This window comes from Artibeus jamaicensis, unplaced genomic scaffold (genome assembly GCF_021234435.1).
Source record: "Artibeus jamaicensis isolate MK-2021 breed Jamaican fruit bat unplaced genomic scaffold, CSHL_Jam_final contig_867, whole genome shotgun sequence".
NCBI lineage: Eukaryota > Metazoa > Chordata > Mammalia > Chiroptera > Phyllostomidae > Artibeus > Artibeus jamaicensis.
Genome location: NW_026521995.1, coordinates 1,193,430 through 1,214,502, shown reverse-complemented (window position 1 = coordinate 1,214,502; position 21,073 = coordinate 1,193,430). Strand labels below are relative to the sequence as shown.

At 35.6% G+C, this 21,073-nt stretch overlaps 1 protein-coding gene across 1 annotated transcript in view; it reads right to left on the bottom strand.

Annotated features, from left to right (window-relative positions):
- Positions 1-21,073, bottom strand: part of MALRD1 (MAM and LDL receptor class A domain containing 1) — a 307,929-nt gene that overhangs the window by 136,358 nt on the left and 150,498 nt on the right. Inside the window, 1 exon segment of the mRNA XM_053673503.1 lies at positions 2,268-2,424. Coding sequence (XP_053529478.1) covers positions 2,268-2,424 — 157 coding nt within the window.

The following is a 21,073-nucleotide window of genomic DNA, read 5'->3' as shown; positions in this document are numbered from 1 at the left end:
TTAACATGGCTAGGAAAATCCTAGATTAAGACAGTAATAAAAGTATAGTAATTAAAGAGTAATTAAAGTTATAATCAAGTTACTGGGAAAGTAGTTAAGGAGCTGCCTTTCATCATATTTCTCTATCTTTACAGGGAAAAGGACAGCAGGCACCATGGCCAGCGTGGCCGAGTCGGTTAGGCACTGTCCAGCAAAGCAGTAGGTCACCAGTCCAGCTCCTGGTCAGGGCACATGCCAGAGCTGTGGGTTGAGTCCTAGGTAAGGGGCTCATAGCAGAGACAACCAATCCATATTTGTCTCCCTCTCTCTCTCCTCCCATTCCCCTCTCTCTAAAAGCAAATAAATAAAATCTTTCTTTTAAAGAGCATGGGACTGAGGAATCAGACATATCTGGGGCCTTGTAACTTTAAACAAGTAATTTTTTAAAAAGATAGAAAGAAAGCAGGTAACCCAAGCATAATCTCTTTGCAAATATGCTAAACATAGATTTCTTTCTAAATAAATTAATGGTATTTGATAAGGGAACAGTCCTTATCTATGGCTTCTTTTAGTGAGATATCCCTGGTTTCAAACTGCTCATGGTAAACAATTCTGAAATTCTGGAATTTATTTTTCCAACACAGCTTCCTAGAAAATGTTATATAAGCTATAAAACTGAGTATAAATGAAGATGCTTCAGAAAATTGAGTTGGCTTCTTCTATTTAGATGATATATTTATACATAGTACTAACCATATATTATATAGGCATTTCCAATATGGTAGGATAGGATCTGAAGATGTATTTTCAGATTCCAGGACCTCTCTCTCACTTGTCTGTACAACCTAGTATTCTAAGAGAAACCAGGACCCAGTGGAGAAATATTTAACTCCATGGATGGAACTAGATGAAAAGACAATGAGGCTGGAACATCTTTTTTGGCCAGAAAGAAAGAAAATACACAAAGATTGATGGGGCTAGTCAAAGAAACATAGGAGTCAGCTTAAAGAGTCTCCCATGACCAAGCCTGGGGCAACTGAATGCAATAGGAATGCATGAGTCCACACAGATATAGGTCCATAAATGGGTTAAAAATGGATCAGTAAATGGAGAAAAAAATTTTTACAAAATAACCAGAGGGTAGGTGGGAGGGGACAATGGGGTAAAGGGGGAAGGGCTTTCAGGAACAAATATAAAGGACACATGGACAAAACCAAGCGGGGGGAATCAGGGGAGGGAGGTGGGAATGGCTGGGCTGGGGGTAGTGGTGGGGGAAAACGCAGACAACTGTACTTGAACAACAATAGAATAATTAATAAGTGAATTAATAAAAGAATGATAAAACTGCAATTAGGTGATCATCCTAGTAAAATTCCATCAAAAGTACAAAGGGTGCAAAAACTAGTGGGTAAAATTCAATTGAGGTCAGGATTTTACATACTCTCAAAATATCTCTTCACAAAATATTAATTGATAACAAAGGAAACAAAAGTATAGAGACTCATGACACCATGTCCAAATCAATGAGATGCAATTTAAAAAAAGCAATATTGGTGATGTTACAGAAAAAGAAAAACATAACGTTCAACCAATCCAAATTTGGGAACATTATAAAATAATTGAATTATGATTTTTAAAATATAGATGTCATAAAATTCTGGGAAAGATTAAGAAATCATTTCAGTTTGGTAAACACCACAAAGAAGTAACAGCTGGGTATGATATGTGATTCTGCATTAAACTGACTTTTATTATGAAAGGTGCAACTGGGACAGTGGGCCAAGAATAAGATCTCTGAGGGAGGGTATACTGTTGCCTTTGAGATTCTTGCAAGCTTGTGTGAGTTTGAAACAGTGTATTTCTCACAAAGAAACAATTTGGAAAAGACTGCTGGAGAATAAGCACCACTACCACCAAAACAATATGCAAAGTGCACATTCAATTTTCACTGAAGTGTGAATAGTCATTTGCACTATTCTCAGAACATCGATACTGAAACCTGCATGATACATTTCAGTATATAACCATATTACACAGAAGCTATAATTTCAGAATATAGATAATAATCATAAATTTACTAGTTAAAATATATATTCAACTAGCCATTCAGATCCAAGTCTGCTAAAGCATTTTTCCAATCATAGCATATTGAAACTAGCAAAGTGTTGATAATTGTCCATTTTCATTTAGTAGATTATATTTTCACAATACTAAATTATGCACTATGAATTTTGATATGAAATTTGTTATAAAATTCAGAAAATGCAACCTTCTAAGCAGAAGACTACCTGGAGAGGACCAACAGAGGCACCATTCACATGAGTCCTGAAGACCAGGGTGCATTTTGGTCCCGTGAGGGAAAGAACAGGAGTGAGGGCCTCAGCCGTGTCACCTGATTCTCCATTTGAGCGATCAGCATATGGGTACCAGCCATCTGTGGTATTTCCTGGGAAACGATGAGGTATTTATTAAAAATAATAATAATAAAATATAGCTTGTCATTGATCATATCATTCTATAATTTTTCCTAAAACTAGAACAATGTGTTATAGCATAATGATGACTCATAACCTTCAGTAGAAATAATTCTTCTATTTTGATTTTGAATCCATGTATCAACTGGTGCAATGTATACAAGTTATTGTGAAGGTTTAAGTTACCAGCTCTAATCTGTAATAACTCAGCTGACTTATTTTTATAATGATACTACCAATACTCTGAATACATTTGCAGAGCTTATTTTCACGTAGGTAAAATGAGACCCTAAAGCACTGAATACCTTAGGAAGAAGCATTAAAAAAGAATATATGTATATGTATGTCTATGCGTATATGAATATGTATGTGTATATGAGTATACATATGAATAAATAAAGCATAAAAACAGAAAGGAAACTGGCTGAGGGCTCTGCCCGTGGGTCTAAAAGGATCCAAGTTCAAATTTATTCTCTATTAATTTAGCTCAGTTTTACTTAAACATATTTTAATAAGCTGGTAGACAATTTTTAGTGTTTTTTTCTCTCCTAGTTCCAAATAAAAGAGGAAAATAATGATGGAAACCATTAAATATAATGTAATCTTGCCATACAGGACAGAGTGCAGGCCTCCACTTTAATTACCAATTCAAAAAAAGATAAGAAAATGTTAAAGACATTTTAGGTAACCCTTAGCTTTTTTAAATTAAATTTATTGGGATGGCATTGCTTAATAAGATTATAGAGGTTTCAAGTGTACATTTCTATGACACATTCCTCACAATTTGGGCATTCTGGTATTTTTTCTTTTAACTGATTAGATTTTTTTACCACTTTCTCATGTAAATACAATATTAGATTGCATAGAGTTTAAACTTGCTAGTTATTAAAACTGATTTATTTTGAAAGTTTTATAATTTGAGCAAAGAAATATGAATCATTAATAGCAAGTGGAGAGAAAGACAGAAGTGCTCATTTGGTCCCCACTTATTTCCTGGGAGAAGCCTTCCACTGGTTCCCGTCCAGGGCACTGGGAACATGACCGTGAACAAAATACACAGGGCTTGACCTCTGGCCTCATCATTTACTATGTGGGTGAAGCTTAGGTAGGTTACCTAACCTCTTAGAACATATTTATTTCTTCATTTGTAAAGTGGAATAGTTCCGTGTGTGGCCTTAGTAGAAATTAGAAATAAAATGAATGGACAATGTAATACAACGCCTGCCATATCTTATATGTTTAATAAATGGTAGCTGTGATTTGTGGTTATGTTTCTGTCATTAGTTACTGCTAATGTAATAAAGGGTTTAGTGTCCTGCAAACCATAGAAGGTATAAATTATCACTGCTACAATTCTGGCAATGATCAAAGCATCTAGTCCATGGTTCAACAGGAGGTACCTGTATTGATTTCCCAGAAAGTACACAATAAGAATAACAGTCATTTTTAATTTTTCCAATCGATTATAACTCATGAAGATTCAGTCACAAGAATAAATATAAAATAAATTGTTAAAACAAATTCTTTTAATTATATATCCCTGAAATAGTCCCTCATCTGTGAGGAAAAGAAGGGAGACATAACAAAAGATCAGCTTGAAAGTTTCAAACAACAAAACTGCATCTGTGTGTTTACACTGTGCTGTGAGAGCAGTTACCAGTGCAGCAGTATGTCTTCAATGAGGGGGTACCCCTCCGAAAATGGAATTATCTTCTGTAGATGGGCCCCTTGTAGTTAGGCTTCCCAAACTAGGTGAGTTCCTAGGAACCCATCTGTATCAGTGTGCCAGCTGGCATTGTTGTGAGAGGCTGCATTTGGCTTCCGTGAATTTTTCTGAAGACTGTTTCAAAGCATTTGCCCATTTCATGATGGGTGATTTATGAGCACACCTGCCCACACTGTATTGAGTGTTCAGCATTGTTTGACCCAAAAACGGCATGACCCTGCATGCCCCACCCTCCCTATTCACTGATTTCACTGTGAACAACTTCTCTTTTGCTCCCCTTGATGAAAACAAGTCTCAAAGGGAAAGGTTTTGCTGAGGTGGAAGAGGTGAAACAGAAAACAGCAGAAGTGCTAAAAGGCATCAAAATTGACAAATTCAAAAACTGAGCAGTGGAAAAAACATCTCGATAGATGTATGGCATCAAATGGAGAGTGCTTTGAAGGTGACTGAAGTTTAAACATGTAAGAACATAAATATGCAATTTTTTATAAATAAATCCTGTTTTTATGGGTTCCCCCTCATCTGCATTAACTCAGGGCACATGATGTATGTTTGATTCTTAATGGAAAAATGAAGAATCACAAAAACACTTGCCTGTATCTGGGATGAGATTACTCAACCATGTACCTGCAAAGAAAATCAACTTCCCTCCTACACGTAAAATGAGTACGGCTGTAATGATCACACCTAACTGTGCTGTCACCCATAAAATACCAGCATTGCTCTACCAACCTTCATACTGGCTTTTGCCACATAATGCATAAAGTACAGTGTTTTATAAAAATCATCTTTTCTAATGAAATACATCATAAACCACATAGTAGTAAAGCTTTGAAGAAAGTAGTGTTATACACACACATGTTGCAAATGTAAAGAGCCCTGGTGATGATGAACAAGTCACTAAAAAGTCATTATAAATAAGAGAATGGTTTGAAGTCCATGCTATTTTAAAGAAAATCTAGGTCTCATCACCAATCAGTCTCTGAGTCTTACCATTATGCGATTGAAATATTACCCCTCTCCATTTGACAATCTCCTGGGTATTTACACTAATTAAAATAAAAAGAAAAATACACTTGCTTGATAAAAGTAAAATGTTATTAAGTTAAGTCAATTGGCCTTTGATCTCGTAAATGTACCAAATTAGAGACATATTCTCCATGTTTATTCTTTAGGTTGAGATATACCTTTTGATTCATTATAATACTGTAGGCTATTTTAACATAACTGATCAAAATTACCTACAAAGAGCTGTTGTAAACTTTATTAGCTTCACGAATAGCAGAAATACAAAGTCTTCAATAGCATCATTCTAATAGCCTGCACAGTCTTACCCTAGCGCAGGCAGCGAACCACTCTAGTGATGCGGATGGCTCCCGGCCTCCCCACTGAACTCCGCTGTGTGTGATGAATAAAGTCCCTGACCCACCAGGTGCCGGAGCAGGATTCTTAAGCCAGATCAAAGTTCTGGTGTGGTGTTTTTAGAATATAAATCAAGGAAAAAATAAACTTTCTTCCGTGAGTGTCAAACCTCCTTCCTAGCTGACTCTCCAAGGTTTGAAACCAGTTCTGTTTAACTCAAAAATTGTATTTGACCTTATTGATTCTTTCTAAAATGACCTTCTGACTCTGCCATCCTGCTGAGAAATCTTCACTACATTTTTCCTGACTCAGAGTGAGATTCCTGAGCTGAACTACATGTTGGCAAATAACAAGCTTCAGTAAATTCTACATTGATTCACTACATACACTATCCAGATCAACTGACTTTTTAAAATCAAGACTTTATTGGCAGAGGAAGCAGTGAATTAATTTGCATTCTAGTGCAAACTCTTTATCTAGTCATGTATTTGTAACTGACAATCCACATATTGGCAGTTCACTGGTGCAAAACCAGGGTCAGAGGATGTCTCCTATAAAGGCCGTACACTAAATATTCTAGGCTTTGTGGACCACACGGTCTCTGTTACAAAGATTCAGCTCTGTCTTTGTAGCACAAAAGTATCCATGGGCTGCTTAAATGAAGAGTTATATTCACGTTCCCATAAAAAACTATATTTACAAAAACAGGCATCAGGCCATAGTTTGCTCACCATTGTTCTGTGGATAAAGTCTCACCTCATGGGGATCTGAGGAAAAACTTTATGTCCAAATATCTGGCTTAAACTTTAATACACTACCTCACTCAGACACCCAGATTTATACTCATTCTGTATGCTCATGCAATTACTCTAATACATCATGCGCTTTCATTTTTTTCCTGTCTCCCTTACACCAGTGTTTCTTCTGGACATACTAATCACCCTGTTCTCAGTCTCTCCTCCTCACTGTCTGATTTATCCTCCACAACATATTTCAAGTATACTCTCACTTCCAAGCCTTCTTAGAATTCCTAGACTCCAAACTCCTTAATTCAAACCTCCTCATTAAAAATTTCACAGCATTTATATAAAACTTTTAAAAGATTTTTCATATTAGCTTTTCATTCATTGAACATGAAGCGATATGCCCTGCTAGATTACAAATACATTAAGGCACACATTTTAACTAATTTGTCATAGTATGTAGTGTACCTTGCAAAGTGGTCTAAACTTCACTGATAATAAACATTTCCTGTATCTGTTGCTAAGTAAAAGTAGTTTAAAATTCCTTCTATTCCACATCAAATTCTCCTTTACAAATGCAAGGTATCTAATTTTTTTTTAAAAAAAGGACTTACAATTTTAGAAGAGTGCTTTTGGATTTTTCTTTCCTAGTCTCATAAAATAAAAATGAAGTGATGAACATCTGTTGAAATTTTATATAATTACCTAGGGGATTTACCAGCTCAAAATTCAATAACAAAAGTACCAAAGCCAACTATTTTAATCAGGAGCATCCTCAGGTCCTGTTTCAGTGTATATGACATTCACTGGAAAACAATTTTTTGTGAGGCAATTAGAAAAACTTCTAAAAAACTAACTTAAAAATTTTTAAGTCTAAGAAATTAAACAACGCAGCTGTATTTATGTATCTTCTAATTCTAAAACAGGATTTTAAAAGGCTCACTAACCTAAGTATATTCTTTATAAAATGGATTTTAAGCCAAAAAAGCACTGGTTTAAGATGTGTAAAGTAAAACCCTGCAGCCTTTTAGATCAGTCTTTACATTAGTGTGCCTTTAAATTAGGGAGAATTAAACAACTGTGTGTCGTCAGAAACTCACAGCAGACCTGAGAAGCAGGGTTGTAAGCATTACTGCTTCATATGTGAGATCGCTGAAATTGAATCGTTTGTCAGTGGGGGTTCCCCTGGTGAGTGCTGAAGCTGGGACTAGACTGAGATCCACAGCCCATGTTTTATATTCTACACTAGTTGTCCTGTCAGAGCAGTGTCTGAACCAGTAACACCACCTGGGTACTTGTTTAGATGCAAATTCCTGGACCCTACCTCAGTGGGACCTACCGAATAAAACTCTGGGGAAGAGCTCAGTACTCTGTTTAGCAAGTTCTCCAGCTTATTCTGCGCAGGTTAAATTTTGAAACTCACTGCCCCAAACCACTCCCAATAAAAGTTAAAATGTCATTTATGACTCCAAGCTGCTAAGTCAAAATGCCAATAAAAAAATCTAGAAAAATAGATATTTGAGCATTAATGTTTCCTTTGCAAAGTGAACACTCTAGGAAAAATAAATAACTAATAAGATTAAAACAAAATTGTGACATGATTTTAAAACAACTCATTTTCTATTACATACTGTGTAGAAAATAGGTCTGTTTTTCTAGGGAAATAAACAAAAAAAAGGAAGAAAAAAACTAGTTGGGAAGTGTATAGGTTGGAATTCTTAGTCAAATGTATTTGAAAAACACAATATATAACATTTACACACACACATTTTTTTGTGTAAATAGCTCATCAGGAGTATTATAAGCAATACTCTGTCATGTTGTAAGCACTCAATAAACATTTGTCAAGTGAGTGAATAAAACAAAATTAAAGACTTGTTTTTGAGAATCACTAGATAATTAATACCTTCTAATAAAAAGTTTTGACCTAGATTTCAAAATATATCAGAAAAAGCTATCAGAGATAAAAGGTATTAGAAAATGATGTAGAGGTGAATACTCCAAGATGACATAACAATCCTTAATGTACGTGGGCCTAACAACAGAGTGGAAAACTAAGTGAAGCAAAAACTAATCGAGAAAGAGGGTTACTCACTATCTTAGTTAGAAACTGCAACACTCCTCTATCAGAAACGCACATATACTGCATGCCAAAGATCAGTAAGGACACGGGTAATGAAGCATCATCAGTCAACTGCATGCAACTGTTTCCATAGACTACTTCATTCAACAGCAGACTACACACTTGTCTCAAGCTTACGTAAAACATCCACATCTAATGAGGAATATTGCCCAAAATACACAAGGAATTCTTAAACCTCAACAGTAAAAAACTCAAATAATTTGGCCCATTTCTCAACCCAATTAAGAAATGGGCCAAAGACTTGAATAGACACCTCACCAAACATTATACGTAGATGGCAAATAAGCATGTGAAAATATGCTCCCTATGTTATGCCATTAGAGAAATGCAAAACTGAAACAATGAAATACCACTACACACCTACTAGAGGGATCAAAATCTAATGCTGAAGAGAACATAGAGGAACACTCAGTCTCATTCCCTGTGGGTGGGAATGCAATATGGTACCGCCACCGTGGAAGACAGTTCGGTGGTTTCTTACAAAACTAAACATATTCCTACCATGTGACCCAGAAATCACACTCCTTAGTATTTACCTAAAAGATTTGAAAACTTATGTCCACACATAAACCTGCAAATGGATGTTTCTAGCAACTTTATTCATAAAATGAATAATGTCCCAGACATTAAAAAATTGGATATTAAGCCCTGGCTGGTGTAGCTCAGTGGATTGAGCACGGGCCTGCGAACCAGACAGTCGTGGTTCGATTCCCAGTCAGGGCACATACCGGGTTGCAGGCCAGTTCCCTGCAGGCTAGTTCCCGGCAGGGGACGCACAAAAGGCAACCATACATTGATGTTTCTCTCCCTCTCTCCTTCCCTTCCCCTCTAAAGGTAAATAAATAAAATCTTTAAAAAAAATTGGATATTATTCAATGCTAAAAATAAATGAGCTATCAAGCCACGAAAAGACACTTGGGAACTTTAAATGCATATTACTAAGTCAAAGAAGCCAATTTAAAAGGCTACATACTGCATGATTCTAATAACATGACATTTTGGAAAAGATGAAACTGAAGACAGTAAAAGGTCAGTAGCACCAGGGTGTTTTGGGTGGAGTGAGGATAAACAGGCAGAGCACAGGAGATGTTTAGAGCAATGATAATACTCCATATAACACCATCATGATGGAGAGATGCCATTACACATTTGTCCAAACTCATTTAATGTATTGCATCAAGAGTGAGCCATGATGTAAAATATGGGTTTGGGATTCTGATGTGTCATTGCAGGCTCATCCATTGTGACAGATGCCCCAGGATCCACTCTAGAGAGTGAAGCAGGGCTCACCTAGCACATAAGGGAAGGATTTATAGACACAGAGGCCAGTACACATTACAAACAGAAACAAGGTGAAAAAACCAAAAATGCTTAATAAATTTAATCTGTTACTTAAATGACACAGTCATTACTTTATTATTTTCAATATCAGACAAAAATAAGTTAAACAAGAATTCTTAATATGTCCTGAAACAATATGGGTCAGCCCTGTTTGTAGGAAATGCATTTATTCATTAACTTTTAATCTTAAACATCATATACATAAATATAGCCTCAAATCCCCTCTAATTTGCTTGGTATAGCTTACCAGTATTATCTCTTTCTGTAGGTTCCATGACATGAAACAGATCGAGAAGCACAGCTATGGTCAAGCCTCCTTTCCTATTTATCTGCTAGTAAGTTAAGGTGTAGAAATATAGGAACAGAAAGGAGACTGGGAGTGAGTAGAAGTCCATTTCTCAGTCTCAAAAACATAAATCTGTCATGGAGAGACAACTTCCCTGAGATACCTCTGAACAGCAGTTTGCTCATTCCGTAATCTAAAAGGGTAAGACTGCTGCTGGGGGGGGGGGGGCAGTGCAAAACAAATCTTCAAGGGACCAGTCTGTGTAAATGGGAAAGAGGCCCGTCAGATGTAAATGACAATGAAAAATATGCAAACGAGCCAAGGTTTTCCAATCAGATTCTTACTCCTTTATATTACCTGTTATCAGGGTCTAAAAGAAATTAAGGTGTACTACACTTAAAACTAAAATGATTCCTATTTGATTGTTCTTTCCAGATGTTACAGGCAGTGCTGCCTTGAGATTTTAAATACTTCCACCTTTGCACCATTTTTTTAAAGGCCACTCTCAATGCAACTAGAAGTTAAATTAGTAATAGAACATGAGTACATATGGGCTATGATGTCTAAAATTATCTACTAAGCTGACCTTCAAATGAATACATTTGAGAGCAGATGAGTTGGTTCTAGTTCTTAACCTCCTCACAACCATGTGCAAATGAGGAGATTCATGCTGTGTCACTACTTCCCTGTGCTTTGCCACCAGAGCTCAGTATCAGCATTTTCATGCCTTGTACACTTGGTTAAGTATGATCATGATGTATCATTCTTTGACCTTCACATCATTCTACAGCTTTCCTCATCAGCCATGATTGGTTATTTATAGCATCACTGATTTCTGATGGGAATGTCAGTTTAAATTCTGAATGTATAAAAAGTAGATCATGTTAGCAGTATTTTAAAACATAAACAAACACTGCCATAGCGTTTTGTGGCTGCTGGGTTTTTAATGATATGAGTACACAATGTCAGAACTAGAATACATGGAAATGCAGTCCTAGTAATGAAATGGGAATGGTACAAGCTACAACAGTTAAGTACTATTAAAAGGAGACTCTTTTTTTTTTTATTTGAACATGAACAGTAAAATGGTCTGGTCCAGGATAATTTAGCAGTTGATTTTTCCATTTCATAAAAAGCCTACCATGTCCTTTCATTTTATACCAGGCTTTGAAATATGCTGCTTCTATTGTCTGGAATTACTGGGTGTTTATATATATATATATATATATATATATATATATATATATATATATATATATAGAAATTTTGTTGTTAAAACCTCAATTATTGAATTTAAGTGTTCATTTAAAAATTTTTATAATAAATAAGATAAATATACATTGATTTTTTAAATCTATACTTTCTAATTAACTTGCTATAAGTGTTCACAGATGTCATGAGTTCATTACATCCTAGCTCACAGTACAACTGTGTTTAGTCAGAAAATTTTGTATTTAATTTTTAAAAAACTGAAAAGTAAACCCTTGCAAGAAATTTAGATCTCTACTTTAAGGAAAACATTTAAAAAATCAGTTTTAAACCTAGTGATTTTCCCTAAAGAAATTCTAGCTCAAGATATTTTTGCACTCTTTCTTTTTTACAATAAGTTCATATATCTCATGTAAAATATATCCAAAGTTAATAAACATATATCTATACATACACATTAGGAATATAATACATAAGGGAATAATCCACAAAAGCATTAAAATTATACCTACAGATGCTTAGAAAATAGTACTAATTTTATCCTCAAAATTTCATTATTGTCACCATCCTCATTTGGCTTTATCTTAACCTTATCTTTATCTTTTGAGGACTCTCTTCCTTTGGTCCAAATATTAAATGCTTTAACTTTGTTTTCTTATCTTTTCATTATTCATAGTGTCCCTCTTCTCCCATAGCCAGCTGGCATGACACCAGCCCTATGCTAGACATTGACTAAAACAGTCAAAGTACTCAGCCTCCTTTCCCTTGGGAAGCTTAGAGTATCATGAAGAAGCAGAACAAGTACACTGATATTGATTATGTTCTGGGAGATGTGCTGTAATACAGAGAATACCCAAAGAAGAAGTAGACTGGAGAGAGAGTTTAGGAAGTTTCCAGAAGAGCTGACTTTCACCTAATTTGGAAGGATGATTTAGGACATTCATGTTGTATCACTACTTCCATGTCATGGATATTGAATGAAGGCATCATGGCATAAAATTGTCACATTTGGGGAATTAAAAGATTCGAATGGATAGGAGAGTAAGCTGATGAGGAGGCCAAAATAAGAAGCCGTAGCCAGACAAACAAAATCTTAATGATGAATGTTATCTAACTTTACAGTAGCAATCATATTGCCATATATTACTTATATAGAATCACTCTTTTGTATACTTTAAACATACACAATGTCATATGTCAATTATATCTCAATAAATCTTGGGGGGAAAAGATCTTAAGACCAAGTTGAAGAGATTAAGAAGACCTACACGAGAAGTCTGCAAGTTGTCTGAAACTAAAAAATTTGTTTCTACAGAAAATTCCTGATTGGAATTCTGCCATCCCGGATTTCCAAGTTAAAAACCAATGGTTCCTTTAGCTGCCCCTTGTTTTTCACCTCGCAATTCCAGTTAATCACCCAGCTGTACTGGGTTCCCATCATACATGTATCACCGCTGTTGCCTTCTAGTGCACTCTCCATTTTAGCTGTTGAACTTTTCAATGCCAGAGTTTCTATCTAGTTCCTTTCAATAATATCTATATTATTGATATTTCATATTCAGGTAGGCATCTGTATAATACTTTCTTTTAATTTTTTGGCAATATCTTTAGTTCTTCGAACATATTTACAGTAGCTGATGTCTAGTAAGTCTTTGTCTAGTAAGTGCAATGTCTAGGCTTCCTAAAAGAACATTTCTTTTGACTGCTGCTTTCCCTGTGTGTAAGCCAGACTGTGACTTTCTTGAACTCAGGAAATCATATCTCTTCACCCAGGTCTGTTGCTCCTTCTATTTGCTGCCATTTTTGTTGGTATTTTTTAAATCCTCAACCAAGGATATGTTTCACTGATTTTAGAGAGAGAGGAGGGGGAAGAGGAAGAAAGAAAGAGACATCAATGTGAGAAACACTGGTTGGTTGCCTGCCATATGCAGGCCAGCCTCATATTGAACCCACACCTAGGTATGTGTCCTGACGGGACTGAACCCTCAGCTGTTTGGTGTACTAGACAGTGCTCCACCAAACTGAGCCACCGGCCAGGGCTTTGTTAGTGTTTTAAATAGGACTCCCACTTTTTGCTACAGCATGGATGAAACTGGAAAATATTATTCTAAGTAAAATAATCCAGGCAGTGAAATACAAATACCACATGATCTCATTTATGAGAGGAATCTAATGAACAAAAGAAACTAACAAACAAAATAGAATCACAGGCATGGAACCGTGGAACAGACTCAAAGTGAACAGAGGGGATGTGGAAGGGGGATAATAGTCAGAAGAAGAGGAAGGGACTAGACAAAGAACATGTATCAACGACCCATGGATGTGGACAACAGTGTGGGAAGAGGGCGGTGGGAGGGGCAGAGGAGGGCAAAGAGGGAAAAATTGGGACGACTGTAATAGAATAATAAAAAATGACTAAAAAGGATTTATGGACTAATTTTCTATAATCTTTATTCATTGGTATATGCAGCCTCTTAAGACTGCCAGGTTAGACTTGTGGTCACCTAATGATTGGATAGTAATGTCTTGAAATGCATTGAACCAATACATTATCCAGTTGTCTCTGAGGGGCTCCCTGTAAGTTTTGGGGGTGTGTTTACAACACACTAGAGAGCAGTTTATTTGCCTTTGTCCTCACTTCCTGTTTGTACAGGGTCTTTTCAGGTGTCTTCTGGACATCCACACAGCCTTGTGCATGTTCATGGTCATCTGGATTCCTAGGAATGTTGTGAATCATATCAAAGCCCCTTATAGACCTCATTCCCCAGGACTCTTTTTTTTTTTTGAGTAATTTGATCAGATTCTAGTGTGCCACAATTTGTAATGGTCTCAGGTAGCTTCAAATAATTGCACTTGATTATTTTCAACAATTCCCTTGAGTCTAAGGCTGTTCACATAGCTGTGAGGTCAAATAAGGACAGCCGGAGAATAAGTTGTTTTCCATGACCTGCCAGTCAAATAATAGTTATCTGCAGATTGAGCTTCTGGGGGGATTGACACTCTTTCTTCCCCTCCAGTGTCTATTAAACTACTTGTTTTCATAGCAACAGAAATTACAAGGCTATTTCATGGTTTTCAAGTTAATTATGGGTATTATGGATAGATCAGGATGGGGTAGGACAAGTATGAAAGAAACAGCATTTTTATAAACATTCCTGGGTTGTTGCTAACCTTCATTTAATTTTCAGAGTTCTGAAAAAAAAGATATTTTTTGCCTGTTTTAATGAGGAAGCAGATTTCCAGAGGTACCAGCCATGCCATGCTGGAAGTGCCCACTGCTCTTGCTTTTAATGCTACTTATTTTGTATATACTAATTATTTATATATTAAGGCCAGAAACATGATTATTTCATATAGTTAGTAGTCATTTATACTAATTCATATATTTATCTTTCAGTTTTAATTTATTAGTTTATTTCCCTATTTCTATCTAGAATTATTTTCCTTTAGCTGTACAATTTCCTTTATTCCCTGTAGTGTGACTCTGCACGTGAAAAATTCTTTTAATTTGTCTGTAAATGTCTTTATTGAGTCTTTACTTTTGAAAAATATTTTCCCAAGTATAGAATTCTAGGTTTGCCTTGTTTTGTTTTTATACATTGTGCCTAGAAATAGGCGGGTCATGTGAGGTGCTCGATGATACATGACTCCACAGCACAAACGCTCACTTCCGGCAGGCGAACTGTACAGCAGCACATTACCTTGATTCCAACGTGGAGCGAACTGGCTGGAGCTGGGCCCCCCTGCTGGAAAGCCAAAGCTCTGCAGTTTTTCTTAATCTCCCAGCCATCTATACTTCCCAACATCTCAGCATCCCAGCCTCTCTGCCAAGATATTGTGGGCTTTTCTTCCCTTAACAAAAAATTACTGAATGTATTAGGGTGGCATTGTTTAGTAACATTATATAGTTTTCAAGTGTACAATTCTATAATACAGCATCTGTATATTGTGCAGTGTGTTCAAAGTCAAGTCTCGTTCTGTCACAATGTATCCCCCCTTTACCCTTCTCTCCCTGCCCCCACTACCCTTTCTCTCTGGTAAGAGCTATGCTGCTGTCTGTGTCTATACACTGTTCTTGCTTAATCTTTTTGCCCATTTTACTCAGTCCCCCAAATCCCCTTTCTCCTTGACAGCTGTCAGTCTGTTTTCTGTACCTATGAGTCTGTTTCTGTTTTGTTTGTTTATTTTGTTCATTAGATTCCACAAATAAATGATACCATATGTTATCTGTCTTTCTCTGACTGGCTTATTTCATTTAGCATAATGTTCTCCAGGTTCATCCTCCCTGTTGCAAAAGGTAAGATTTCCCTTTTTTTTATCACTGAGTATTCCATTGTGTAAATGCCCCATAGTTGTTTTATTCACTCATCCACTGATGGGCACTTGGGCTGCTTCCAAATCTTGGTTCTTGTAAACAATGCTCCAATGAACATAGGAATGCATATTTCCTTTCAAATTAGCGTTTCAGGTTTATTCAGATAAATTCTGAGAAGTGCAATCGCTGGATCATAAAGCAGTTCCATTTTTAATTTTTTACAGTATCTCCAAACTGCTATCTACAGTATCAGCACCAATCTGCACAGGAGTTCTTTTTCTCCACATTCTCTCCAGTGCTTGTTTGTTGGTTTACTGATGATGGCCATTCTGACTGGTGTGATGTGTTATCTCACTGTGGTTCTAATTTACATTTCTCTAATGATTAGTGATATTGAGCATCTTTTTATATGTCTCTTGACCATTTGTATGTCCTCTTTGGAGAAGTAGCTATTTTAAATGGTCCTTTGCCCATTTTTTATTAGATTTTTGGGAGTATTGAGTTTTATACATTCTTTATAAATTTTGGATATTTACCAATGAGTTGTAATGGTGAATATGTTCTTCCATTTGGTGAGTTTTATTTTTATTTTGTTGATAGTTTCCTTTGTTGTGCAAAAACTTTTTGGTTTCATGTAGTCCTAGTTGTACATTTTTGTTGTTATTTTCCCTGCCTGAGGTGATGCATCAGAAAAACAATTGCCATGAGAAATGTTTGAGATCTTACTGCCTATGTTTTCCTCCAGGATTTTTTATGGCTTCGAGTCTATCCTTTAACTCTTTATTTTATTTTGAGTTTATTCTTATGTAGTAAGAAGGTGGCCTAGGTTCTTTTTTTTTTGTATTTATCTCTCCATTTTATTCAACACCATTTATTAAATAGACTATTTTTACTCCATTGTATTCTTTTCCTCCGTTGTCAAATATTAATTGACTATAAAGGCACAGGTTTATTTCTGAGCTCTCTAGTTTCATTGATCTACATCTGTTTTTTATGCTACTACCATGCTGTTTTGATTACAGTAGCCCTGTAGTATAGTTTGATGTCAGGTAGTGTGATTCTTTCAACTTCATTTTTCTTTCTCCTGATTCTGTGGCTGTTGGAAGCTGTGTGGTTCCATATGAATTTTTAAAATATTTGTTATAGTTCTGTGAAATATGCCATTGGTATCTTGATAGGAATTGTGTTGAACCTATAGATTGCTCTGGATACTATGGACATTTTAATAATTTAATTCTTGTTATCCATCGACACAGTATATGCTTCCACTTTCGATTTCTGTCTTCAGTGTCTTACGACTTTCTAAATACAGGTCTTTTACATCCTTGATTAAGCTTATCCCTAGGTATTTTTTTTAGATTTTATTTATTTATTTATCTTTAGAGGGGAAGGGCAGGAGAGAGGGAGAAGGAGAGAATTATCAATGTATGGTTGCCTCTCCTGCATCCCCTGCTGGGAACTGGCCTGCAAACCAGGCATGTGCCCTGACTGGGAATCAAACCATGGTTGTTTGGTTTGCCGGCCCACACTCAATCCACTGAGCTATACCAGCCAGGGCCCTAGGTATTTTTTATGCAATTGTAAATGGGGTTCTTCTTTACCTTTTCTAGTCCTGCCACACTAAAAGAACATATTCTTCCAGGTTCTATAATCATTTTGTTCTCTTACAGCTGACTGATTGCATTACTTTTTTGGCACCAATGATTTCCAATGTTCACAGGGAATGCACTCATCTGGTTATCATAATAGAATGTTCCTCTCAGATGTCATTTTTATTTCTTGTATTTCTTATTTGTTATCTTGCAAAGCACCTTTTTCTCAAGAGACCTTCATTTGTATTTAAAGTACTACCAGTCCTCCATCACAAGGTCCTGAATCTGGAAATCAAAGATTTCCCTGCCAACCACTTGCTCTGAGTTATTATGTTTTTATATTATAAATGTTTGAATGTATTATGAATGTTTATTCTTTCTATGATGGGTATAACCACCACTTTATTACTACTTGGTGAAAATGCATAGCTGTTTAAAGAAGCCCAACAATCAGTTTTACCACAATGTGTCTTCTTTATTCAGTGCCTCTCTATCTCCCACCTCTGTGCCCAGATAACACTGTACCTTTTATTGTAATTCTTATATTCCCTTTTAAATGATATCTAATTTTTAAAAATTTGTCTCATCTATATTCCAAAACTTTAAAATTCTTGCATCCCCTTTTGTTACTTGCTTAAAATATTTTTCATAACAGGTATGCAGAAGTCTTTGTTTCATTTTTTAATATTATTTTAATATAGGGACTGATGATCAGAAAGCAACCAGATGTGTTCTTTTTAAAGTTTTCAGTTTCTTGACACTAAATGTTATATTAGTTTCAGGTGTACAACATAGTGATTAGACATTTATATAGCTCCTGAAGTGATCAACCCCACAAGTCTAATTCCCATCTGACACCATATATAGTTAGTGGAATTTACTAACTATATTGCCTATTCTGTACCTTATATCCCTGTGACTTTTTTTAGTAACTGGAAATCTGTGTATCTTAATCCCTTCCCTATTTTCACCCATTGCCCCAACCCTCATTTGTTTTGTTTTTATATCCCACATACAAGTGAAATCATACAGTATCTGTCTTTCTCTGTACAAAAATCTCTCTGAAATTGCATTTTAACATGCTTCAAAAGTAAAGCATGTTAAAAAGTAATTTTACTTAGGGAATTTTATTTAGGAAATATAAATGATATGATTATAGTTTGTGCATTTGTGAATATCTATATGTAGTCATTACACTACATTCATGTATGTATTTGACTAGATATATAGACACAATTACAAAAAAATGATACAATTTTTAAAACCTACAATCTAAATCCAAACTTTAGTATCCAAGAATCTGTTTACTTGTGATGTTATGCCACAAACAAAATATCTAAATATTTTAGTTGCTTAAAGAAAACATTATCTATATAGCTTTTGCTTTTAATCTTCTAGAAATTTAAAAACTTTTAAATTATCTTATGCTGAATAATAAAGAGAAGATAGAATTACATCATCAAACTAAAACAATTTTAAGTATATAATAAATTAGTCTAATTAAAACAAAGTTTACAGAACTAGTACATTTCTAATAAGATCATTAATATTGCTTGCATTTCCTTAAAATAATGTTTATATTACTTAAATCTCTACTTGTTCAAAGTGTAATACTAGCTATAAAAACACATATGGTATAGTGTAACATCATAAATGAAAAGTTACACAAACTCGCATATGATAGGAAGACCAAAAAAAGACTGGAGACACTAAATGAGACCACAGATAAAACGTGATCACTAAATTCATTCTCTGAGTTCCATGGAATGACTGACATTAGATAATGAAGAGGAAAGTACAAACAGTAATATAATTCAGAGCCTCAAGAAAACACGAAACTAAACCAATTTTTAGTAAAATTATATCATGTGCTCATAACAGACTAAAAACTCATTTTTCACATCTATCTTCATAAAGAAAAAAGGTATAACTTAACTAGTGATTTATTCACTTACTTTCTAAGGGTTATTTTGTTTAAAATATACTGGTATACATCAATTCAATAAATCAATACATTAGTAACCAATAAGATAATTAACTGCATCCTTTACAAACTTATAATAATTTATTGTGACATCATAAGGCTGAGTCTTTTCAAATATCAGCCAGGGCTTTATAATGAGCATATGGTTAAAGCCAATTCTTGTTAACACTAAAATACTGAGGGGGGAATCAATAAAAGCTTCAAATAATCTTAAATTATTTCTGAAAGATTGTCCACAAGATAATGAAGACCTCTATACTTATCTCTACTGAAAAAAGTCATGCCAAAGCCAGTTAATTTCTTACATAAAACACTGAAGTGGAAAAGTCAGACTCCCAGTCTGCCAAGTTACAAAGTATAAAGCATTTCAGAACAACAAATATCTAGAAATTTTAAAGGGCTGTGATTCTAGAAGAGAAAATAGTTACCTTTGGTGAGGGCAGGGGAGGTATAAAAGAGTCCAGTCTTCTGAACAAATAAGAAGTTGGCAAAGGTAAAAATGTTCTGGTTAGAAGCCCATTTCTCAGAGTCATTCCGGTCTGAGTCAGAGCAAGAAATAGTACCTGGAGCTTGTGGTTTGAGGTTGTACAGATGAAGCCTGGATTTCAGTGTGTTTTATCAGTGTCTCCGAGGAATTCCAATGGGCTGCAAGTTTTGAGAACCAGGTCTTGACTAAATAATAAACAGGTTCCCAAAGCGTGGTTCCCAAACCAGCAGCATCAGCATCACCTTGGAACTTCTTAAAAATGTAAATTTTAGGGTCCACCCCGAGACCTAGCTAATCAAAAGCTCTGGAAGAAGCCTAAGAATTGTGTCTTAACAAGCTCTCCAGGTGATTTTGATAACATTATTAAGAACAATTAAGCTCTGCCTGGTGTGGCTCAGTGGATTGAGCTTGGGCCTGTGAAGCAGATGGTCGAGGTTCCATTCCCAGTTGGGGCACATGCCTGGGTTGCAGGCCATTTCCTAGCGGGGGACACACGAGAGGCAACCATACCTCGATATTTCTCTTCCTCTCTCCTTCCCTTCCCCTCTAAAAATAAATGAATAAAATCTTTTAAAAAAGAAGGATTAAACTACAACAATCTCAGGCAAAGCTATATGAGGTTACTTTGATTGGTTTATGTCAACAAAATCTAATTTTTGCACATTAAGGGAAAAGGAAGGCAAGAACGGTTTGGGGTTTTGAACACTTCTTGGTTATGGTTCCCTCTCCTGGTTGCCATCACTAGCACGTCATCTGTCTTTTCTTCTTTTTCTCCAGAATTGTTTATAGAGTACCACTTTCCATTTCTCTAGCTCCTGTGGCATAAAACTGCAATCAGCTCCTGTCAAATCTTTTAAATGCTTTGCTTTTAAGCCAGAGAGATTCATCAGAAGCTGTAGGACCATGTTTAACAGCACAGACATTATTAGCATCTGCGAAATTTGTATTTGCAGTTTCCAGCTCTCAAGATTACTAAATGGGATGCTCAGAGGCAAGCATTGCTACCCTTTGGTTTGCTCACTTGTAAAACAGGGATAAGAGTACCATCCCCCAAAGTTCACTGGGGGGACTTAACATGCTTATGTATGAAAGGCATCCACACAGCTTGTCCTATAAGAAACACTCAGTGAGGACTGCTTCCATTTCCCAAACTTTGTATTATCTGAAATCCACCACTGTTCATTTATGAGACCTCCCTGTTAGTTTTGTGCATTCAGAGAGGACATGCTGGAAAACACAGACCGACTTAAATATCAGAATTTACTTATAAACTGGACACTTCCCCCAATTTTCATTAATAGTATTCATTTAACAGTATTGTTCTTTGAAATATGCAAATTAAAAGTAGGTTTTTAAGTATAAAAATAAAAATAATTTATTTTTATTCTATTTAAAGCTTACTACTGATAAATAAAACACCTAAAGTCTCTAG